The sequence below is a fragment of the Vicia villosa genome, unplaced genomic scaffold, assembly GCF_029867415.1.
Source record: "Vicia villosa cultivar HV-30 ecotype Madison, WI unplaced genomic scaffold, Vvil1.0 ctg.000437F_1_1, whole genome shotgun sequence".
Classification (NCBI taxonomy): domain Eukaryota; kingdom Viridiplantae; phylum Streptophyta; class Magnoliopsida; order Fabales; family Fabaceae; genus Vicia; species Vicia villosa.
In genome coordinates, this window is record NW_026705208.1 from 740668 (window position 1) to 765875 (window position 25208).

A 25208-nucleotide genomic window follows, 5' to 3' on the forward strand; every position below is an offset into this window, starting at 1 on the left:
TTTTAATAAAAATCGGGTGTAATTGGGCGTAACTACGTTTTGAATTACACTTTGTTTTAATAAAAATCGGGTGTAATTGGGCGTAATTACGTTTTTAATTACACCCTATTTTAATAAAAATCGGGTGTAATTGGGCGTAATTACGTTTTAATTACACCCTGTTTTAATAAAAATCGGGTGTAATTGGGCGTAATTACGTTTTAATTACACCCTATTTTAATAAAAATTTGGTGTAAATATGTTCTTAATTACACCCTATTTTAATAAAAATCGGGTGTAAATACGCCATTTATGAATGAACAATTATATCTATTTACACCCTATTTCATATACACCATTTAGTTATATTTCATTTTCAGTCATAATATTGCAAATACTATAAAATCATACACATAAAAAATCATATTTTAACTAAGTCAAAATATTTTTAATATTAACCAAAAAGTATACAAAATCATGTACAGTTATAATATTTCAAGTACTATAAAACTTACACATAAAAATCATATTTTAACTAAGTCATAACACTTTCTTCATATATAAGTTTTCTTCTTCTTTGGCTTTTGTTTTGACAACATTTCTATCTCCTTATCCTCTTCAACCATTTGCATTTGATCTGATAGATTTTGCTCCTCAACCTTTTGATTTTCAACCATTTGCAAACACATCAATTAAGGGCCTGTCTTGCTGATACTCCACTAGCTGGTGAAGGCATTGGTTTTCTCTCATCAGATTTTCATTTTCATTCGCAGTCTTGCTTTCTCACCAAAAAGTGCTTCCAGCTGAAGCCTCACCTGTACACCATCATACACACAACATTACTTTCATAATGAAACACAGACACCCCGAGACACTGTCATGGCGAATCCAATGAAAAAAATAAATTAAATATAACTACAAGTATTGGTTTTCAGAGTTGTGGATGCTACAGAACAATTTCAGCACTAAACATTAAGGTTGATTTGATTCCTTACCAGATCATCTTCGTCAGGCCTAAATTATAAGAACCAACATTTTTTGCTTTCTTGATATGCTTATCATGCATTTTCAGTCCAAATTGGTAAATATATGAATCACAAACGGAAATTTCACAAAAAATAGAATGATTGAATGAAAATAATGGCTCACAACATTTGGCGAAGAAAAGACTTACCATATGCGTTACCAATCTGACTTTGATTTTTAAAGCCAGCGGTAACAGCAATGCAAAGAACCATAAGGATCCAATTGATATCCGGGATATATATCTGGCCAAGGAACTTTTTCGATGTATGTACGACTTTGACTCGTGGGAAACAGCCATGAGCAAGGGCTTGCTTAATGATTGAAAAGGTTGCTGTTATTGTGGCTTGGCTCGCAACTATTGCTGCTAGTGTTGCAATAACAAATACTGGCCAGTATATTTTTTCTGCAGAAAAAAGGATAATTAACATCTACCAGATGAAAATCACTCAAAAATCAGAAACTATTTTCTATGTAAGGTGACAGACATGACAAACCTGGAATAGAGCGATAAAAAACATCTTGTGAATGATGCAAGTTATGCACCAGATAAGCCGCCTGTCCAGAATACGCTAAAAGAAGGCAAGGAAACACAAGAAGAGTAAATGCAATTTGTACCGACGAGACTGGAAAATTGGCTAAGTCGGCAAAGAGAGCTTCTGTCCCTGAAATCAATCATCGCAAGTTGTCGAGTTTAAATTAACAGTTCACATCAATTAATAATTCTGAAACATGAGAAGTAAATCAAATAGTTATGAAAATCAAACGTACCAGTTATGCTAAGCAAGATGCCGCCAAGGGAAAGCCAACTCTCTTTTCTTCCGTTTCTTATATACCGATACACATAGAGAGGCGAAAAGGCTTTTAGGACTCTGCCACCGAATCTCCAAATGTTGTATATACCTATGCCTCCTATTAGGAGAAACCAAACCAGAACAATTGGAGCGAAGAGCCAACCGACTTTATCGGTACCATAATGTTGCACGCTGAATAGCCCAACTAATATTATAACAGCAACAACCACAACTACTCCTGTAACACAAATGGAAGAAAAATAAGAGAAGAAAAATGGAAGACAGAGAGGATTAATGTAATGTTGAAGGTGTAGGACCATACCACTATGGATTTCGGGTTTGTTTACTCTGATGCCACCAGCAGCGGATAAAACTACATACGAAAATTTAATTGGATGAATAAAAGGAAAGCTTGCATTTAAAGAAACACGAGGAACAAATGGAACAAGAAGATCGTCGAGACAGAAAACAAACCAGATATAGCCGGAGTAAGAATTGTGAAGACAAGCTACTCAATGATATATATGTGTTTTGATGAAGACAAATCTCTAAATAACAAGAATGCAAAGATGAGTTGTTAAAGTTAAAATATCAAGGATCAAGGCTTTGGAATCAAGAATATCAAGGATCAAGGCTTTGGAATCAAGCTTGCACTTCAAGAAGGTATAATGACTATACTTACATTCTCTAAAGTCTTAGATGCTCAAAAAATCAACCAACCATTGCATATACCATCCATGATAATAGCAAACATTTGCAAAATCTTGTATTCAAGTTTTACACTGGGTAAATCGATTTACCATATCATGAAATCGATTTACCACTGTCTTAAAACATTTCCAGAAGCAAAAATTCACTTTTTGCACTATGGAAATCGATTTACCTAAAGAGGAAATCGATTTCCCACTGTTTGTTTTTGAAATTTTGTTAACGTTACATGCATGAAATCGATTTCATGCTAAGGGAAATCGATTTCCCCTGTACGTTTTTTGAAAAACAGCAGCATTTCATAACACCTTTCCACACACCTTTTCATTGAAACATTTCCTTTAATCTTGGCAATTGTTCATGATTAATTTACAGAAACTTATGATATTTCAAGGGGTGTTATGAACATCTATATATACTCAAAATTTCAAATTCATTCTTCACCTCTTCCAATCAAAAAAACTCTTAGAAATTTTCAGAATTTCACATTGTTATTCTTCAATCTTTTCAAGATATTTTCTACACACTTTCATATCATCCAAACTAGAAAATACTTGAGCAATCTATTACTTTAAGAATTGTGAAATATTGTCATTGGAAGAGAAGATCAATCTTATAGATTGATATATGTTCATCAACTTTCTACTCAAAATATATTTTGTTATTTTTGACTTGCTATCCAAGATTGTTGGAAGTAAGGGTTGTTAATTAGTGAGAGGATTGTTCTCGTAATCAAGTTGGTAAATCCAAGAGGATTGTTCTTGGTAGTTGTAACCTTGTTGTCCATAGTTTTGGAAACAAGAGGTATCCTTAGGGAGGGTGTTCTCTTAAGGACTTATTGAAATCCAAGAGGATTGTTCTTGGTGGTTTTGTTAGAAGATTGTAGGAGGAGTCTTGTGTAGGCTTGTACAAAGATCTAACAATAGTAAAATCTCTTTCATGTTGAAAGGGGACTGGAGTACTCTCGGATTGTGAGGGGAACCAGTATACATCATTGTGTTCTTTACTTTTCCGCAATTTACCGCTTTCATCACTATTATCAAGAAAAGAAAAGAACCATTCAAAAGCCTTCAAACACTTAACCAAAAATAAGTACAAGTATTCTAAAAACCGGATAAATCTTTGAAAACCTAATTCACCCCCCCTCTTAGGCGCACTCTTAAACTTACAAGAATACCATCTCCGATCACCATGCAACTGTAAGAAGGCGGTAGTGGCAGACTTTCCAAAAAGGTAATATTTTGTACATTAATTTGTCAGTAGTTTAGCTAATAAAAAGTGACTTTCAATCTTTTCCCCCTTTTACATAAGCATAAAGGATTATTCCACAATTGCAAGATCAAAGCATGTACCTTCCAAAGGATCTACATGTGAAGAAGCTGAGGGTGACAAAGATTCATCACCTACATTGGAACGACTTGTCCAAACACCGCGATCAGGTTTATCTCTATGTCTAAAACGCCTCTCCTGTCTCTCACTAGAAACATGTAGACCATGCACGATACTCCTATTCTCTGGCGCACCATCAGTGCCCTTCAAAATCAATTGCACATGTACGGGGCGAGCAGGTTGTTTTTCTTTTTCTAGATTTGAAGTTTGGATCTGCCGCTCGGAATAGGCTCTGGAAGACTGACTTTGTCGCAGATCTCTGTTGGTGAGTATGCTTTTGATAATCCTTCCACTGCCTTCATGCCGCTGATTCTGTTTCAGAACCGTAGAACTATGAATTGATTTAGTTGAAGATGCTATGTTATGATGCTGCGACATGCTATCTGAATCAGATACCTGCATAATAAGAAGCAAACAAAAGCAAAATAGACTCGTAAGAGACCTGTAGTAAAAACATGAACCTAACAGATGAATCCACCAAGGAAACTAGCAATGAACTAAAACCCAATCCACGCCCGAATTGATAACGAATTATTGATTCATCATATTTCATTAAAATACTTCATACGTAATGCGGCAATTAGACAGCAGATTATAGGAAACAAATCATATCAAACCATTTGTATCATTATATCTCTGGTTCACATTTTTACTAGTGTTTTTGTAAAGCTCAGTGACAGTCACTGATTGATTTGCATGTGAGACTAGTCAGAAACATATTTAACCTTAGATTTCTGATTAACATTTTTAACAGGAGAAAGATGAAATTACAACCCGACTCATTTTTTCTTCTCTTTTTGCAAATCTCTGAATCATCACATCCAAAACAACAGATAAACATTCTTACTCTTCTCATATCATCAAAGCATTATCACAATGTAGGGTTCATATAAATTTCACTAAAATCAATTGAAATTCAATAGGGGATTCAAATTTCGGTCCATAAATCTAATCTTACAAAACTAGCAGATTCAAATTTCAGTCAATAAATCTAATATAATTAAACTAAAAATCTTAGAAAACTGGGAAAAATCATTTCTCTCGTTGAAGAAATAGATGGCACTGTAAACAAAATAGATGAGAGAAAGAGGGTTACCGTTCAACCGGCGGTGAAGAGTACGAACGGAGATAAAATCAGTTTCTCCGTAACTACAACCAAACATACACTATCTTATTTTGTTAACCACTGCCTTCATAATAATCTTAAAAATCAATACCGTTTAATAATTGAGAAATACGAAAACAAAACTAAGATAAGATGAGATGGCTTACCATATCTTCAATTTCTTAATATGTTTCTTCAGAAAATCCTCATCAACCTTCTCAAGCTTCATATCCTCCTCACCATCACCATCTCTCCATTCCTCCAACCTCTTGTCAGCATTAGCATGTCTCAATCTCCGCCCACTCATATCCCTACACACGTCAAAATTGTTATCCTTTTCTACTATAGTAACTTTTCGACTATCCTCCTTAAGATGGACCACAAATGTTAAGAGGACAAAGCTCATCATTCGAAAAAATAAGTCACCACTACATCTTATGACTATTAGAGAAGCTGCATCAAAGATGAAAAGGAAAATAAGTCACCAAACACACACTTATATCATATGTTTGAAAGAGAGAAAATCAATTCCAATATTCAACACAGTAAATCCAAACGAACTAACAAAGAAGAAAACAGAACCGTACAAGATGAAAGTAATCAGTGAAGCAATAGTATACCAATGCTAGGAATGAACTAAATCATGATAATGTATTCAAATCATAAACTATTCTAGCCAAAATGGCATAATCAAATACCAATCAATAATTATGAAATCACATCTATATTCAAAGCCAAATCATCACAAGGTAAATTGAAAGTTTGAAACATACCAAAGGAAAAGACCCACTCAATCCAGAAGCGTTGTGTTTCTCTTTTTCTCCCGATCCCGGTAATTTCTCATCGTAACACGACTCAATTTGTCCCTCAACTTCCCCAATTGCAGTGAACAAAATTGCCACCATGACTTACCCTCAACAAGAACCCTAAAATAAGAGTTTCAGTGTTCGAATTTCTGAAAATGCAAAACCACGGGTAATTATTAGAAACCTAAAATGGAACAAACATTCATCGAATTTGGGAATGGAAGAAGCTTACCGAAATGAGAGTGAAGGAAACGGTGACAGGTTTTGCAATCTTCTGCAAACTTCGTGAAAATGGGTTTCGTAAAATCAAACTTTAATCTCGCTATGAGTTTCGTGAAATCAAACTGCAGAGTTCAAAAAAAATTTGAAAATGAGTTTACTGAAAATGGGTTTTTTTTTGCATGCGTGCAAAAGTTGATAATGGATTTGTGAAAATGAGTTTTCTGAAAATCAGTATTAGTATTATGTTTAGAGTTTTTTGAAAATAAATGAATTTAGAGTATTATGTTTCAACTAATATTATAAAAATACTTTACTCACCTATGCCACATAGATTATATATTTTGAGTTATAAAATTAAATAAAAAAATTTATTCATATAAATTTACACCCGTTTTTTTGTTTAAAGGGAGTAATTAAAATTTGATTATAATAATATTTTCAATTTAAACCCGTTTTTAGAAAACAGGGTGTATATTGTCACCTGATAATATTTAAAATGATATTTTATTTACAAAATTGCCACCGTATTTCTTATTTACACCCGTTTTTAGTATATTGGGTGTAAATTTTAAAATTATATTAATCTTTTTGTACTAGTGATAATTCATCATACATATTACTGAACTTCAAAATATGTACCTTGTGTCTTCTGCTTTGCTTCTTGACCGATAGTTCACTTATGTGTTTCTTCGGCAAGATCTTCATGTGCTAGCTATTTCTGATATGAATATCTCTCATGAACGATCTAAGCGACACAGAGGTTATTTCAGATCCTTCATAAGATTCACAAGATCTAGGTTTTAGCAATTGATACAAACCAAACTAACCACCATGAACTTCAAGACATTGGATAGCCATCGTTTTAAGAGATGTATTGCATACCTGAGTTTGAATGGAGCAGCGAGAGGTGAATGGAGGCGACAGAGCTTTACCTATTACATAGTATGTTCACTCCATATTGTATTTCTGCACACAAAAATACATAATAAGCAGATCACCCAATAAAATTTGAAAATATGAGTGCCACTTGGATGTTTGGAAAGATTTGATTGGAGAGTACTATTTTATTTAGTAAATTACGAAAAAGGGTATTTTGTAGTGTAAATGTAATCGTAATTAAAGGGTAATATAGGGTGTTTGGTGGCATGTTTCAATTATAGGTAGGTAGTTGATTCACAAAATATGTCCCATAAATAGGGAGTGTACAAAAAATCAATTAAAATTAAATTGATTTACTATTTTAAATAAAATGTCAAAGTTGTAAAGAAAAGTAATAAAAACAAGTGATTAAAAATTAGTATTGCACTTGGAAGGGTTTGAACCCACACCCTATGGTCTCATACTCAAAACTTGGCCACTGAGCCAAAGCGCTCCAAGTGATTAACAAATACGTGGGTTTTTTATATAAGAGAGAGCATGTCTTAAAATCAAATTTGACTTCATCTTCAACATTACGACACTCATGATTTCTGGAAACTAAATATCATCAAACCTCAACCATTTTCAAAAGTGTAAAAGGCAAACATGTTCAGAATTTAATCACGAAATCAACCATGTATCATTCATTCATTTGTATTAACTGTAACTCATGAATTTCTCAGAAAACGTGAAGAACTCTAGAATTTCAATTTCAAAGTAAATGATTAACATGAATAATTAATCTCTAATACCTCAAGGCTTTCATTCAGCACATCAAAACAAATAATCTGGTATCAAGAAATGCAACAATTGGTGCTAAAACCATAGAGTTCAAAGTTGAGTTTTGTACCTCTGAAACTGGAGATCGAAACTTGGATTAATGGAGGTCTGGAAGTGTTGTAATGATCCTGTTAGCTTCAATTAACTCCCAGGAAGCTATTGTAATACTCACCTTGGATTGAGAGTGGCTGGATTCCTCTGTGGACCTCGACCTGCAATGATGAACAAGCGGGCTATGGAGGTTTGGATTCAAGTGTTTCAGTTGGATTCTTATGCATACAGAAGTGTTTATATTCTATATAGAAGGTGTTTGAATGTTTAATTTGCCAAGAGTTTGCAAGAGAAGAGAGTTTCGAAGTTATGGACTTCAAAGTTGAAAAAATGGAGAAAATTTGCCAACTCTGATTTGAGAGAGTTTCAGAGTGACTTGAGGGGGATTTCTGGTGTGTTTTGAAGCTTAGAAATGGTCTATACTTATAGAGAAACATATGGGCTTAAGTCTGATCACATGGAGTCTTAAGGTTCCATAACTTGTTTTTGAAGCAATTTTGCAAGACATGGTTCCAATGCATAGTACAAGCATGCTTGGAGTGTTTGGATACTTTAAACATGTTGTATCTGAGCTTCAGGTTAAGTGTGTGCAGAAGGGACAAGTTGGGAGCTCAAGGATATTGAACTTTATGATTAAAGTTGGCTTTTTCAAAATGGAAGTCTTGCCTTTAGTCTTGAAATGGAATGAATTCTTGGACAATGCTTGAAACACTTGGTCCATAGCTCAAAAGTAAGTAAAATTATCTGATAATGGTGTTTTGAACAAGTTATAGGGTCTGCAAGAAAGGTTTATACATATTTGATTCAATGTTTGAAACTTGGTTCTTCATGAAATGGCTTGAAATCAAGCGCTATGGTGCCCTATTCACATATTCATATCTATTAGCTCAAGCATTGAAACCTTATGCTAATGGTCTCTTTGGAAAGCTCTTGCAACACTCTTCAACTTTGGTATTTGGTTCCTGTTCAGATTCATCTTGGATCTTGGTGAAAAATGTCCATGAAGTTAGGGAAAAACTAGGTTAAAACACATAGAAATTTTCTAAGTCTTTTGTATGAAAATTCATGATCCCGTAACTCTCAAATGATTCATTCTTTGGGAAAAAGTTGTATGTGACAAAGTTGATGTATGGATCAAGATCTACAACTTTTATGACGAAAGATTTTTGAGTTCATTCTTGAAATTTGAAGTTACTTGCACATGAAGTTATGGCTAAAATACTTGAAAAACACTTAGAAATTTTCTAAGTCTTTGAACTTTCCAACTTTGACTTTTGTTGACTTTTTATTCTTGATTCATTTTCTTGATTTTTCTTGATCAAATGGCTTCAACAATCATATGTTAATATTTTTATCTTCAAAAGTCCATAGTTGACCAAATTTCCCAAAAGTCAAAGGTAGTCTTGGACAATTGACTTTTTCCAAATGAATTGCATTCTAGTGAGTTTCAATTGAATCAAGCTCTCTTATTCAAATGAATGACATGAGTGGATCATAATAAGGCATTGGAGATTCTTGAATCATGTTTTGAGCCATGGATCTATGTCTTGATTAAAAGTCAACCCTCTAGAGAAATTAGGTCAAAATCCCTAATTTATGTGCCAGATGAAATTGGAAGTGTTTGATCTTGAATTGTACCACATTTGGACTTGAATATTGACGAGGATAACCAATTGAGCATATGAGAATTCTTGAGCTTCTTTGGGGGCCTCAAAACCCTAATTGTCTTAGTCTCCTTGATCAGTCACCTACCTTGGGAAACAAATAACAAGCAAGACACAAATATTTTTTGTATATTTGGGTTACCAAACAATATATGGACAATTATGGTAATGATGATGATGATCACACTATGCTCAAAATGGTGTGGGATTTCAGGGTCAAAAATTATGGTATAACAGCTGCCCCCTATTTAAGCTCCTTATACCTGATGAGGGGAAGATGGGAATGTTCGTCTCAGCATGGTATGAGGGACTTAAATACAGAATGATAGCACAATTTAGACTATGAGAGCCCACATATCTGACATGATATGAATGCAAGACTCCGACCTTTACGGGAACATACAAAACGAGTCAATTATGGATTCTCTCGTAATGACAAAGACGTGTTATGGATTCTCTCATAACAATGACACAAAAAAGGGGGTTCTGGATTCTCTCTGAACAAAGGGGGTCGATTACGGATTCTCTCATAACAAGGATTATCTTCACCATTAGCTGTCTCTAACGCTAGAGAGACTCGCCACTCACTAGGGAAAGTAAATTTCATCACGGACTGTCTCTGACCCTGGAGAGACACACCATCTATAAGGAAAGCAAACACGGGGCTCCATAATAAACTGCCTCTAACATTGGAGAGACTTACCATTCATTGGAAAAGAACAAACTTCAATATGAACTGTCTTGGACGTTGGAGAGACTAACCATTCATAAGGGATAACTACCATGTTCTTCAACAGACTGTCTTCATCATCTTGAGAAGGCTAACCATCCGTCGAAACTTTTATTATAAACTGTCTCTAACGCTGAGAGTCCAACTGTCCATAAGTTTCTTCACCGGAAATAACTTGATTGCTCCGTAGAGAATGTCATCTTCTCTCAAGAAGGAAATCTGGGACATACAAGTTGCTCAAATATAGAGACCATCATTCGTTGCCGAGTGTAGCAACCTGCCCTAAAAAATTAAGTTTATTTAGAGTCGCCACCTATTCTACCAAGGCGAATAGGAAACCTTACGCAGTTAAGAGATTCGGGGTAAGTTATTATAATCCGGTCGAGGGAAGGTGTTAGGCACCCTCAACCCTTTCCTATGGCTTTGAATCTAAGGTCAAATTTTATGGCTAAAATATTAAGGTTTAATAGCTAAGGAAATGAATAGGGGGGAAATGAGATTTATGGGGAAGGGGACTCCCCTTGTTACTAAGTGCCTACGTATCTCCTTATGGAGAATCAGAGTCAACGTAGTTCGGGCACAGGGTTGTACGCCTTAGCATTAGCATGAAGTTGTTTTGAAGGCTTTTTGAATGGCATATCGTAGTTTTTAAATGCGAAGTTCGAAGGTATTTTGAATTACCTTATCGTAGATTTGAAAATCGCAGTATTGAAGAGATGAAAATCTGTAGTTTCGTGGTTTAGTGTGTTTTGAATGTTTAGGCGTACAACCCTGATTTTAATTTGTTACCATTAGTTGCGATAATCAATAGGTTTGATTACCATGGCTAACGGATTGAAGGGAGGATTGCTAACCACTATAATCGATAGATTCGATTATCACGAATAGCAAATGTGTGTATTTTAATTATCGTTACTCCTCATAATTGATAGGTTCGATTACAAATAATAACGAATTTTGATAAAGGGAAAATGCTAATCATCGTAACCAATAGCTTTGGTTAAAACCATTAAGCAGAATAAATTGTTATTTTAATTTGTATTTAATTATTTAAAGGATTGATTATTACCCACCGCGATCAATTAATTTAATCGAAGCGAATAAAATTCTAAGATTGCTTGGCTAAAACCTAAGTCGGCTAGAAAACCCTAATCCTAATACTTTGGCCAATGGCCAGTGGGATTGAGCAAACCCTAACACCTTAATATATCTATATAGGGTTTTTACGGTTTTTATAATTAAAGTTAGATTAAATCGAATAATCGGGAAAATAATCGGGAGAATAATCCTAAATAATTACAACCCTAATCCTAATCATATCATTAATCCTAATTAAATGGACTAATTAAATCAAACAATGTTAATTAATATTTAATCTAAACAACTAATATAATAAGATAAATAATAAAATAAATATACAAAGAAACCTGGCAGTAATCATGTATGTTGAGGTCTTGAGGGTGCATGATGGACCTTCAAGTTCTTGAACGTTAGATCTTATACAGGCTTGATCTGATGGTGCTGGATTGACCGTGCATGGTAGGAACATATAGGCTTGTTGCGTAGGATCTGTAAGCAGCTTGAATCATACAAGTTATCAAAAAAATAATATGTTGCAGCATATAGGGTTCGAACCCCAGTTCTCTCTTTCCCAGCAAGATGCTTTTGCCAACTGTACCACGTTTCCATGTTATCAAGATAATGCGGTAATGAAATATTATGTAAAGAACAAGCATTATAGGGAACCCAGAAGACAAACGCGCGCCCCCCCCAATACATTTGAATCGGTCCAATACCCATTCGCCACGCAACCTTCTTCCTCAAAGGTCCGTCGTATTAGATATGGTTCTGGTGACGGTGGCGCCGCCGTAGCTACATGTCCGGCCATTGTCAAAGTGAAATATAACAACGATACATGAAAAGAAACATCACAATTCCATCCGAAATTGTCTTATGAGTATGATGGTATCATTATCTCCGTTCAATTCGGCCTAGAATAGGAAACCCCTTTTTGAAGCTCTAAAACCTAACAATGGTGGTTCCCAATTCCTGCACCTATATTCAAATTAAACCATCCAGAAACATAGAGTGCATGAATATGAACAAGAATATAAGATCAAACAGTATTTATGCTGCCCGTATGATAGCAACCGAGACTCTCCAAGACTTGGCCCCACCGTGAGTGTATGGAGGCAATTTCGTGTGCTTTGATCGTCCTTGACGATCGGGTTAGCTTCAGGAAGGATCGAGGGAGCTGATTTGATCTTTAGAATGGATCGGATTGGCTTCAAAATTCTTCTGCCATGGCTACTAAATTTACGATTTTTGAAGTTCTGCACAATATGCTTTTCGGCCAAAAAAACCTCTCCCTATTGTTTGGAGTTGTTGAGTATATATAGTGGAGTAGATTAGGGTAACAAAACCACATCAAATCCCTTTGAATCCAAAATTGAATCTTGATTGAAATTTGATTTTCAAAGTTTCCAAAATTGGCTAAAATTTGCATATTTTTCTCCAATCCTTTTGCCCACGAAATTGGTACCATTATTTGATATTTGGATGATTGGGAATGATTAGAAATTAACACTAAATCATATCTTTCATATTTTCTTGATTTATTTGATTTAAACTACATTTTTAATGAATCAAAATTCAATAAAAAATATAATAAAATCACAAAGGCGTGGGAAAGTATTTGTAGCTTCTTAGTAACTTCATGACCAAGATTGGATCATAAAAGGATGGGTTAATGAACTTTTTCATCCCTTTAAATATTTCAAATTTCATTTTTAGTCCTTCCAAAATTTTCCTTCAAGAAATCGTCCCTTCAAAATTTTTCTTCCGAACTATTGGTCCCTAACGTCAAATTTCGTAGCTAATCGGTGGCTAAAGTCGTAGCTAATCTCTAGCAAATTTGACGTTAGGGACCAATAGTTTAGACAAAAAATTTTGAAGGGACGATTTCTTAAAGGAAAATTTTGGAGGGACTAAAAACGAAATTAGCAATATTTAGAGGGACCAAAAAGTTCATTAACCCTAAAAGGATAGGCCCATGTGTAAAAATATCCATTTTGAACTAGTTTTGTTTCACATTTTGCCTTCAAATTTCACCAACTTTGACAAGGCATATCTCCCTCAATTTTTAAGATATGAAAGAGTTCTAGGATTTTTTGGAAACCTCAAGATGTCCTCTACAGGCCGCTTTGGAACATATTTTTAATTTGGAGATTTTATCTTGATGATATCACCTTTGACAAAAAAACTGCTTTTGGTTGACCTTTGAAAAGGACCTATAATCTTTTGTACCATATCTCCCAAATGAAGCACTTCTGGCCTTGGCTTGTGAGAGACAAAGTTGTAGAGGATTCAATTTCCTTCAAAATAGGCTTTGAGTGAGAATTTTCTAATACTCCATGTGGAAGTTATGACCAGTCAAAGTTGAGTTGACTTTTCCTATAAAAACCCTAATTTGAACTTTTGAAATTTGTTCATTTCTAAGTTTTTATTAATGGATCATGATCATTCTTTGGTTGTCACTGTCAGTCAATACGCTCAACCGTCATCATGAGCCTTGCCCTAAGCTTGCTATTCCAGTCATGCCATAATCTGGTTCGGTTCAAAAGGCTACTGTAACGGCCCTGCGTCAATCTTCATAACCTGCATACAAAAAGCCAAAACTAAATTAAACATGCAGAATTCAAAATCCAGCCTTACACTTATCAAAACCTACAACAAAATAGACCCTGTACAATCACATACACATACATGAGTCAGCCCACCATACCTTCACATTTCAAAACTACGATACAATACATACTTAAACTAGCAACCATGAATTCCAACATCTAACACACTGCAGTGCACAAATTAACCAATAGAATCCTGCATCAATACATCATTCACACACCAACAGTCCAACATCTCTATTGACTAATCTCTAACAGATCCTTTTTCTAAATCACATTTTAATGATTGTTCAAACTCACCTCAACCCAACAAGCTGCTAAGACCTCACCACCTGATTCATACTTCATGAAAACATAACCTGCTACATTCAAACCGCTTCACTGCTAATGAAATCCAGCCCTGCACATATTCACATAGTCAGCTCCATACACATAAGAGAAAGATAAGACGAGTCTCAAAACCATTCATACATACACATTCAGATTAGAAGTAATCCAGCAATTCACTACACCACATATCCAATGTTTAAACCATTTCCAAACCTGTCAAAACAAAGTAAAACAGTTGCACATTCAATTCAAAAACCGATTCTAACTTTCTTAATTTCCTTCATTCTCAACTATCACAAACCATAACAAAGGACTGATGGAGTCCAAACCAAAAAATCTGCATAATTTGTACCATTCATCATATAAATGTTCAGTTCAACATATACATTCACAAAGCATGTTGCGAGTCAAGCAAAACCAAACGATTTCACAAAAACTAGCACTAACAATAGATAGGTAATTAACAAACAACTAGCAGTTTTTTAACTGACTTCTAACTGACATGACAAGCTCTTAACAGAAAACCTATAACTACCAAAATCTCTCCACTCTCTTCATGTAACTAACTTTCAAACCTACAAATAACTAACTGTCCAAACTCACTCCAACTAACTACTAAATCCCAACCTCAAATAACAACCTTTAACAAACTTATAACCGCTCATTCTCCACCCTTAGATTCTCTAACCGTTTCTCACCAATCCTACACACCAGATTCAATCACCTTCACCTATATAACAACCATCAAAAACAGAATTAACTAACCATAGCCGAATTGCCAGCTCAGCTTCAATCACCACCCTCCAATCCCAATGACTAACTGACTTCAATCTAGTGGCTCAGAGCTTCCCACTTCAACCTATAAAATCCCCCTTCCCTCCATAATTCAAAGGTCCACGCCATTTTTTCACACTTCATTCTTCACCATTTTTTTCCAACACAGAAGCTCATTCTCCATCACTTCACGCCATTTTTTTTCTTCACATTCACCACCTTCACCTCTTCTGTTCCCACACCATTCTTTTCATTCAGCTTCTATCACCATCTTCATACCTCGTCATCCTCTCACTCTCTGAATTCACCATCATCTAAGATCTTCCTCTCAATTCCCCATTCATCTTCACACCGCCAATACACACACCTCAAATCACCAGAATCTTCAATCTCTTCTAACCATTCTTCGATCTTCATCTTTCTCCAACCTTCAACCAAAGAATCTCCTCCTCTCTGTATCATCGCCAAACTTCAATCTCCATCGGTTTCTACAGAGCCTTAAATTCCATCGGTGTCGATCAACACCGTTCCTCATTTCAACAACTCTTCACGATAACGTTCATTCTTCAATCATCACCGCGACGCATTCACACCAACACGCAAGAGAAGAAGAAGAGGAAGTCGGAGAGAACGACAGGAACGAGAAGACGGAATCGTAGAATCGGACGGAGCTCTGTTTTTCGCCGGAGATTCGAAGATATAACAGCCGCCGCCGCCGCTTGCTTGTTCGTGAGAGAAGGAAGAAGAGAAATGAGGTTAGGTATCTAAAACGTCATATATAATTGAACCCTAATTCCTCTTTCTATTTCTTTTTTTATTTTATTTTATTTAACTAATTAAATTTGTTAATTAATAAAAATCTGAGGATTGAATTGAATAATAGTTGAATTGGATCAAACGAACATGGGGCCTTGTTGCCAGATTCTATAGCGTACCCCCATAGCCCAATTATCCCTCTTTTTTGCTGAAAACTACAACAAAAAAATCTGTTTGGGCCAATCCAGTGGGCCCGGTGCCTGTATCTTAGCACACCACTATTTTCTGTCTGAACCCCCTGTGCTACTCAAATTCATGCTAGATTTAGATTTTGATTCACACGTTTTTTTTCTATTATTTTTAGGTGATAAATGCATATAAAACCTTTAAAATTGTGTTAGATTTTTAGGTGATTTTTAGGATTAATTTTAGTCTTAGAATTTTCTCATAAAAAACCCATAAAAATAGTAGTATTTTTTTATTTTAATTTTGCACTAATACATGAACCGTCTTCTTTATGTTTTGTACCATTTCCATGCTATTTTTTTTGTATAATTGTTGTGCGATTTTGTTACTTGTTTTTTGCCATATTTTTGGCCTATTTTGTAGATATGTTAACATTAGGTTTAGATTCCCTTTGTACAAAACAACATTAGATTAGAAAATAGGTTTAGTTCCATTTCTCATTTCCTTTTTCTTATTCAATCTTAAAAAATCTAATAAATACCGACGAAGATCATACCGCTACTGTTTTTTCATAGTGGGAAAGAAATGATTGGGGTGTAGGCCCCGATGTACGTTCTTTTCTACTTGGCGGGCGAGAAATGATTGAGGTGTAGGCCTCGGTGTATTTCTTAACCGCTATTTAGAGAAACGATTGAGGTGTAGGCCTTGATGTGCATTCTCTAAATAATCAAAAAAAAAAACTCTTTTTGTATGATCTAAGTCACAAATAAATTCCCTTAAAAAACACCAACCAAAAACACTTAAAAAACTTAATAAATGTTCAAATTTAAAACAAAGTAAGGAAGTGATGCGAAGCCTTGTAGTGGGTTTTCGTCATCATGGAATTACCCTAAAAGACACAAACCAATATCTCTTTTTCTTCTTTCTAAGGGCAATGTTATTTCCGCTCGAACGCATCGTAGGTCGATCCTTTATGCAAGAGCGTGAACGTTAACTCCGCCCAACAGAAAAACACAAAAACAAACAGAAAATCGTGAGCCGAGCTACGATAACTCTGATTCCTGAAAAGGATACGTAGGCAGCGGGGTAGGGCCCGTGCGAGTACAATTATTTCTTTTCCCTACATTTTGCATTCATTCGCATATAGATTTAGACATAGTACACACCCTTTAGATAGAAACAAACATAGGTGGATACCATTGAGTACGATGGGCGCGAGGGGTGCTAATACCTTCCCCTTGCGTAACCGACTCTCGTACCTAGATTCTCTGGTCGCAAGACCCTGTTCTTATCCTTTCCTAGGTTTTCTGATATTCCTTTCCCTTATGGGATAAATATATTAGTGGCGACCCTGTTCATTTTTCGCGAGCGTGCGACAACAACTGCCCCAGTTCAATCTTCTTAAACCTGAAGAATCAGATAGGCACGTCTGCCTATCGTGATCTAAAGGTAGAAGATGATTGAACACTGAAATGCCTTGAAATTTACACTTGTTGGGAAGGATGTTATGCGGGAGTGTTTACGGTGATTTCCGGTAAACAACCGCTAGTCTTCCAAACTATAATAAATATGATTTGGTTACTCGCAAGATCGACTAGATTGATCCTAGTACATAGTGTTGCACCCCAAAATTTGCCCACTTATTTATCCCCAACTGGCTTTCATATCACATTCATATGCATACCTCATGTAGGTCATTCACACAATACTTTCATGCATATCATTGTTACTGTTTAAGAAAATTGACAAAAAGGGGCTGAGGTTGAGAAAATTCCTGATTAAGAAAAATTAGATTTGCGGTCTCAAGCATCATCTCCAATGGCATTCTCCTGAAATCTAGGTTTCAGCCTCTCCAAGTAAAAGCTCTGATTAAAAGACACAATCTTCAGGTTCATCAAGATTTCCAAATTAGGGTTTTGCCCCAAGTCAACCCTGTTGACTTTATGGTCAAGATTTAATCAGGAAATGATTTTGGATATGAAAATGTGGTTGCTTTGAAGAAATGTTCACTAAAGCTTCTTTGGTTGAAAATTGATTGAGAATTAGATCAGAAGCGGATTAATCGGGAAAATTCATCTGGAATCAAAAAAATCAGGAAAAGTTGAATTTTGAGTCAAAATCAGAGTCAACTGTCAAATATTGACTTTTGGTGGAAAATCGGTCAAGAAAAGTCAGCAAAATAAATAAAATCAAGAAATCATTTAAGATTGCCACTTTTGGAAGGTATTTGAAAATTGAAACTTACCAAAAATAGTGAGTTCCATACTTAGTGAAAATTTTGAGTTTTTTATGAGAATGGATAAGCAGCCAACTTCATGCAAACATTACACGTATTTTAAGGCTTCGTTTCAAAATAATCAAAACATAAAAAATGTTCTATTCATGGCCCTATACAACTTTGTAGTTGGGAATATTTTCATTAGAAGCCTAGATCAAGAGATAACAAGGTGTGAAGATTGAAGAAATCCATTTGTGCAAGTCATGGGTCTGGGCAGGATCTCCAAGTCATGCGCAGCATTTTCACAAGCACGCGGAGTGCCATTTTTGAAGTTGATTATAAGGAGATACAATTATCCATGTGACTCAAGCTTAGTATCAAAATACTATCCTCCCAAGGAAGAAAGTGGCAAACTTCGTGAAACCTTCCTGGCATTCATAATGATGTTCGCTGAACGTCATCAATTCACTCCTTCGATGGCTCCATTCGTACAATGTAAGGTGGGTCCCGAATGGTTTACTCGAGAATTTCCAACAACTTCTCCTGATAAACAAGCTGAATCTTTGATCATCTGGGAAGCTTTCCTCACCCCAAAGCTGTTATATCACCGACTTCGATCTCCAAAAAGTCATTGCTGTCTCCTCTGCTATCAACCAAATCTGGTTGCAAGACAATTTGGGCTGGTTCAACTCAAACCAAAGTGTTTGTATGACAAAAGGAATCACATGTGTCTACACACTTCGCATCTAACAGAAGATGAATATGAATCAAAAATCACCCGATATGTTGGCATGACCACTTTGTCTCTCGTTTCCTTCGAGCTTGCTTTTTATTCTACCATAGATTTTCATCAATGGTGGACAGAATATTATTCTACGCAAATCTTCGATGCCGAAAGCCTTACTCGGGAACTAACTGCAGCTTTTGCTGATGTGCAGGAGAATTTCCAGAAAGGTACTTCGACTCATATTAAAGAAATTCAAGCATTTCAAAAGTTCTTTGAAACTATCTACAGGCCTGATGACCTTAGTCGGACTGTTCGTGAGGCCGCAGTTACTTTACGCGAAAAGTTTTCTGCCAAACTGGATAAGTTGAAATTGCCTACGTCTGTTCGACCTGAACTACGTTATAAAGTGGCTTTCGAACATCATCCTCCAAAATTTCCTCCACTTCCTAGTGCTGGTTTTGGGGTGGCCTTAAGCCCTCCTTTTCCAGACTGGTTTGTGTGTGGGAATCTCATAAAAATTCTTCAGGAAGACTCTAAAAAACGCGCTGAACGAGTGGTCCCAATATCTGAAGGTTGGGGTTTAGACAATCCTTCGACTAATTCCTCCTTTTTCAATGACATACTGATTCATATTTTGTTCACAGCTGTTGCTCGAAAGAGACAAATCAAGGAAGCCCCAGTACAAAAGGGTTCTGGAACTTCGAGGAACACCCGGGAAAGTGGGAGTGACTCTGTCACCACTGGCAAGAAACCTACGGTACATGGATACCTTATATTTTAGCTTGTAAAATTTAATGAATGTCACTCACTTGGTTTTAATATGCACTTCAGAGCTCGAAACCTCCAGCACCTTCGAAGCGAAAAGTTCCTCCAACATCCGACTCAGACGATGAAGATAAATCTCCTCCTCGAACCAGACAAATAATAAAGAAAAAAAAGTTGCTACCCCTTCAGCCAAAGGAAAGGGATCTGGGACATCGAAGCTCACCTCTTCGAGTGACAAGGTATCTTTTGAGGACTCGCCCTTGAAGGCTGCTAGCACTATCCCCATTATGGAGAGTCATAACTCCAGTCCAGACAACATTCCGACCAAGGTATTTTGGGTTTCACCATTTAACCATTTCTTTACATTCTAATTCTAATGATTAAGCTCACATTTTTACCTTGTAAATGTAGGATGATGCTGGCACCGCTACTTCTGATCTCAAAGCCTCAAGTTTACATATTGACCTTGACAACCTTCGAGGTAAATGTCTGCTCTTTTGAATGACAGATGGACTTTCTGCCTTTTCCTCCGTTTTGATCGACTTTACTTGTCCATCACAGGTGTGTCTCAACACGAACCTCATGTGCTTTATCCCGTTCTCGAAGACACTCAACCTCTTGCAACCATTATTCCGACTGCGTCTCTTGAAGAAAGCCTTTCAAATGATGAGTCTCCACCCATACATCAAGATGAAACTATGGAGGAAAATCCGCAATGTTCGAATAGTGGAAACGCAGCTGGACAACCAACTAGCAGCGAAGACACCATATCTGAACAAGATGCTGCAGAAGAAACTTCCAAACTGGCTACACCTGGTTCTAATGAAACTTCGAACCTTGGAACCACAGTCATTCCTGGGACAACTTCGAAGCAAGCCCCTGCGATGCCTACTCCTTCAGAACTAGAGCAACTCAAGAAGACTGATCCTGTGAGCTTTCTCAAGACCATGATGAGTATCGATAGCGCTTCGTCCCTTGGAACTCCTTCGACTGTCTTGGCAGGTGCTGATGACAAGGATGATATTCCTAAACTCCTTCATCAGATAAGAGAGAGGTTCTTTGAAACCAACCTCGTCGAAGCTCTCAGCAAGGATTCCACCAAATATTATGGTCTAAACAACCTTCTGAAGGAAGTGGATTTACTGCTTGTTCCAGTGGAAATCTCAGAAGTAATTGTTTTATTGAGTTCTCTGATTGAACAACTGCAATCTATTCTCCTTTGAAAACGGGATATTGACGGACAGCTCACAGCAAAAATGACTTCTCACAGTTCTCCATGGGAAGCTGCTAACGATGCAACGAAGAAGGTTGAAACCCTTAAGCTCGAGCGTTCGAAGAACCAACGAGAATATGAAGAGTGTGAGACAAATATCAAAGCCTGGAAAAAAGAAATTGAGCAACTCAAAGGGAAGATAAAGGATGCCCAGACTCGTCAGGTAGAAATCCAGAAGACCAATCAAGACGAGTTAACTGAAGTGGCGCAGTCAGGGATTCGACACTTCGAGACGGCACAACAGCTAGTGCCAGAGATCGAAGAACTGAAAAGACAACAGGCATTGATTGAACGTCATATGTCCTTATGGGAGATCTAGTACGCGAAGATAAAAGATAACCTTCCCAAAGATTTTAATTAGTTGCTTCGAACCTTGTACTTCCTTTTGTGTTGCGTACTTATCTTGTTTTGTAATCAAATTTCTCCAAGAATATATATATATATATATATATGCAACTTTATCTTTCAATTTTCCCACATATTTTATTTTGCAGTTTGTCATAAGTAATGCCCCAGCAATTCTCTAAAACTTGCCAAAATATACTTTTTCACTGTCACAGTAATTTTAATAAATATAAACCACGTGACATGATTACCCTTCGCAGCCCTTTGAGCCTAGACTTGACGTTTCTACTACCCTTAGCCGTAACCATCATTGAAAGCTAACGTCACCTTTACCAAAACGTCTATTTGAGACGTGCGTGCATCATTTCTCATCATGATTACACTTCAACTTCCAAGGGCGGGAAACGGCAGAAACCATAAATTCTCTTTGGAATACCAAACGCAGTCCAATCAAACATTAAAAATGAACCGTTCCTTTGCTGCCCACTTATTCTATATAAAGGGTTGGCATTCCACTTCTTCCTTCACACTTTCTTCAACCTCTTGCCCAAAATTTCGTTTCTTCTTGCATTCTCTCAAATACAGAGTCAGACAAAAACTTTTCCAATCCTCTCTTCTCCAAATGGCACTACCCCTAACTTATGCTAACATCAGGGCTTGCATCAAGAAAGAATTCAAAATCTCTGAAGAAGAACTTGATGAAAACTTTATAAATATCGGCGCCCTCTTTGCTAACCAAGAGCTTGATATCCTGGAGGGATCTGTTTATCCCAATATGTTAGACGACTTTTGGATGTTTGCGTCTCTGCGCATAGATCCGGAAGGCAGAACCACTATCGTCTCTGAGGTTCGAAGGGCCCATATTACTATCACTCCTTCCACCATCTCCAACCTGCTGAGATGCAATAACTCTGGAGAAACTTTTGATGATAATACCTTCAACATGACCACCCATCTTATGTTGAGGACTCTTATGGACAATGATCCTTTCAGCGCCAAGGTCATGAGGGTTTGACACCAGCTCCTCGTGGGCAACTTTCATCCACGAAACCATGATCAAAACAGCATCATGGTGGAGGATTTGGAGTTTATACTTTGTGCCCTCCGTGGGAAGAAGATTAACTTTCCTCTGATGATCTTCAAAGGACTTGTTAAAGCAGTTTCTATGGCTGCTACTCGGCAAGGTGTAGTAACATGTCTTCCATATGGAAGACTCTTGTCCTACATGTTCCTTAAAAAGGGAATAGTGAGAAGGATGCGTAGATTTGGATCCTTGGACATGTTCGAGGCGGAAAGCTTGCCCCTACTGTCCCCAGAGGGTTTAGATCAAAGGATCAACTAGGAGGTGGGTTGTTTTAGGCTTTATGTTTCGAATTTTTGTAATCCTCAATGTACTTGGGAACCACCTTCTTTTTAACGAATGTACTTCTTTGATATTAATGAAAAATATTTTGACGTTTCTTTGTCTTCTTACTGTATTTACCATGCATGTTTGTTTGAAAATACAGCCATTTTGGTGTTGGTTCAACCATTTTGGCCTACGTAATATACTTCGAATATCTACGTTTTTGCAAGAATCTTTACTTCATGCATGCTTGGTTTGTATCTTTTCAGATACTTTCCATTTACCCTTAAAATTCTACGATCTTCTGCCAATTCTTCTATCTCATAAGCGTTATTTGAGAACACTTTCAAGATTCGAAAAGGGCCTTCCCAATGTGGGGACCATTTACCTAACGCCTGATTCTTTCGATCTATAGGTAAAATAGCTTTCCAAACTAAGTCATTACTGATAAACGTTTTACCTTTCACCTTTTTATTGTATGCTTTGGACACTCTTTCTTTTTGTCTCTTTATCATCTCCAATGCTCGAAGTCTGTCTTCGTCCAAATCTACTAATTCATTCATCATCAATTCCCAGTAAGTATTTGGAGGAATCTCTGCTTGTCTTTGTATCCGAACTGACTGCAAATATATCTCAATTGGGAGTACTGCATCATGTCCAAACGTCAGTTGGAAAGGCGTAGTGTTTGTAGCTTCTTTTAGAGATGTTCGACAAGCCCAAAGTGCTTGGTCCAAAGTTTTGTGCCAATTCTTGGGTTTTTTCCCTACATGTTTCTTTATCAGACCAATTATTATCTTATTTGCTGCTTCGACTTGTCCATTTGCCTGAGCGTAGTAAGGTGTGGAAGTAAACAACTTGAACCCCATTTCTTTGGCGAAGTCTTGCATCTTTCGCCCAGTGAACACTGATCCTTGATCTGTGGTTATACTTTCTGGGATTCCAAATCTGTATATAATGTGTTTTTGAATAAACTCAATCACAGCCTCCTGATCCACATTCGCAAGTGGTATCGCTTCGACCCATTTTGTGAAGTAGTCTATTCCTACCAAAATATATCTTTGACCTCTAGAAGAGTTGGGGTGGATTTCTCCAATTAAATCTAATGCCCAACCTCTAAAAGGCCATGGTTTTATTATTGAACTTAACTCGTTTGCGGGAGCATGTTGAACACCTGCATGTTCTTGACATTCCTGACATCCCTTTGCAAATTCTATGCAATCTTTCAACATAGAAGGCCAATACATTCCGTATCGAAACAAAAGCCATTTCATTTTGTGCCCCGCTTGGTGCGCGCCACATGCTCCGCTTTGTACATTTGAGAGAGCCAAATATGCTTATGCTTCGCCCAGACACTTTAATAAAACTCCTTCGGGAGTCTTCTTAAACAACTCATTTCCCATTAAAAAGTATGATAAAGCTCGATATTTTACCTTTCTATCCGTGTCTGTCGAAGGATCTTTTAAATAGTTCACAATTGGACTTCTCCAATCTGTGTCTGCTAAAGAGTCTATATTCAAAACTTCAAAATCTTGTTTGTTGGCAAAACCTAATTGTGAATTCTCCAAGTCATTTGGGGAAAGTCTGGTAGCCATTGCCTTGCCTCTTACTTCGATCAGCTCTTCTAATTTTTCTTTTAATACCCTGTATCCTGAAGCTAACTGTGCCAAATCATTTGCTTCTTGGTTTTTTACCCTTGAAACGTGATTTAAATCCACATACTCGAATTTTTTGAGCAGCCTATTTACTATAACAAAATACATGATCAAATTTTCTTTGATACACTTGTATTCTTTTGTCAGCTGCTTAATCACTAGTTCAGAGTCTCCTTTACTTTCGACTCTAGTTGCCCCCAATTCTAACAAAGGTTCAAGTCCAGCAATCAGTGCTTCGTATTCAGCTTCGTTATTGGAGCATAAGGGACCTTCAATCTTGTATTTGAGCTTTGTTGGAATTCCATCAGGAGAAATTATTAGTACTCCAACGCCAGTTCCCTCTTTATGGGTTGAACCATCGAAGTATAGCTTCCAAGGCTTCAATTCTACGTATTGTTGAGGGTTTTCAACCACTGCATGGTCAACAATGAAATCTGATACGATCTGACCTTTCATTGCTTTAAGGGGTTGAAATATCAAGGAGTACTCAGTAAGGGCTAACGCCCATTTGCCAATTCGACTATGCAATATAGGCTTTGATAGCATGTGTTTAATCACATCACAATGAGATGAAACATAAACATCAAATGGCTTTATATAATACTTTAGTTTGATACAAGAGAAATATAGACAAAGGCAGAGTTTTTCTATTGCACTATACCTAGTCTCTGCATCATTGAGTACTCTACTTAAGTAATAAATGGCTCTTTCGATGCCATTATCATCTTCTTGAGCTAACATGCTACCTATTGTATTATCTGACACTGAAATATATAGGCGCATGTGTTTCTTCCCATTTGGGGGAGATAAAATTGGTGGATGCATCGAGTATTGCTTTATCTTTTCGAAAGCTTCTTGATGTTCGGCACGCCATTCGAACTTTCCTTGCTTTAGTCGAAGTAAAGGAGAAAAAGCTTGCATGCGTCCACTCAAGTTAGAGATGAATCTTCTCAAGAAGTTTATCTTCCCCAGTAAAGACTGT

At 36.7% G+C, this 25208-nt stretch overlaps 1 protein-coding gene and 1 long non-coding RNA gene across 2 annotated transcripts; both read right to left on the reverse strand.

The window, feature by feature from the left end:
* Positions 1 to 304: 304 nt before the first annotated feature.
* On the reverse strand, positions 305 to 4446 carry LOC131628266 (potassium transporter 10-like). The gene is made up of 7 exons (XM_058899126.1): positions 4336 to 4446; positions 3857 to 4289; positions 2119 to 2169; positions 1774 to 2034; positions 1500 to 1667; positions 1154 to 1408; positions 305 to 794 (listed from the first exon to the last, which is right to left on the reverse strand). Exons 1-7 carry the CDS (start codon positions 4444 to 4446, stop codon positions 763 to 765), a joined length of 1311 nt encoding a protein of 436 aa, XP_058755109.1. The 3' UTR covers positions 305 to 762.
* Positions 4447 to 4655: 209 nt separating this feature from the next.
* LOC131628264 (uncharacterized) lies at positions 4656 to 6201 on the reverse strand. Its single transcript, XR_009291710.1, has 3 exons — positions 6037 to 6201; positions 5772 to 5953; positions 4656 to 5451 (listed from the first exon to the last, which is right to left on the reverse strand). It is a non-coding gene; the product is annotated as an uncharacterized LOC131628264 (long non-coding RNA).
* Positions 6202 to 25208: the final 19007 nt, after the last annotated feature.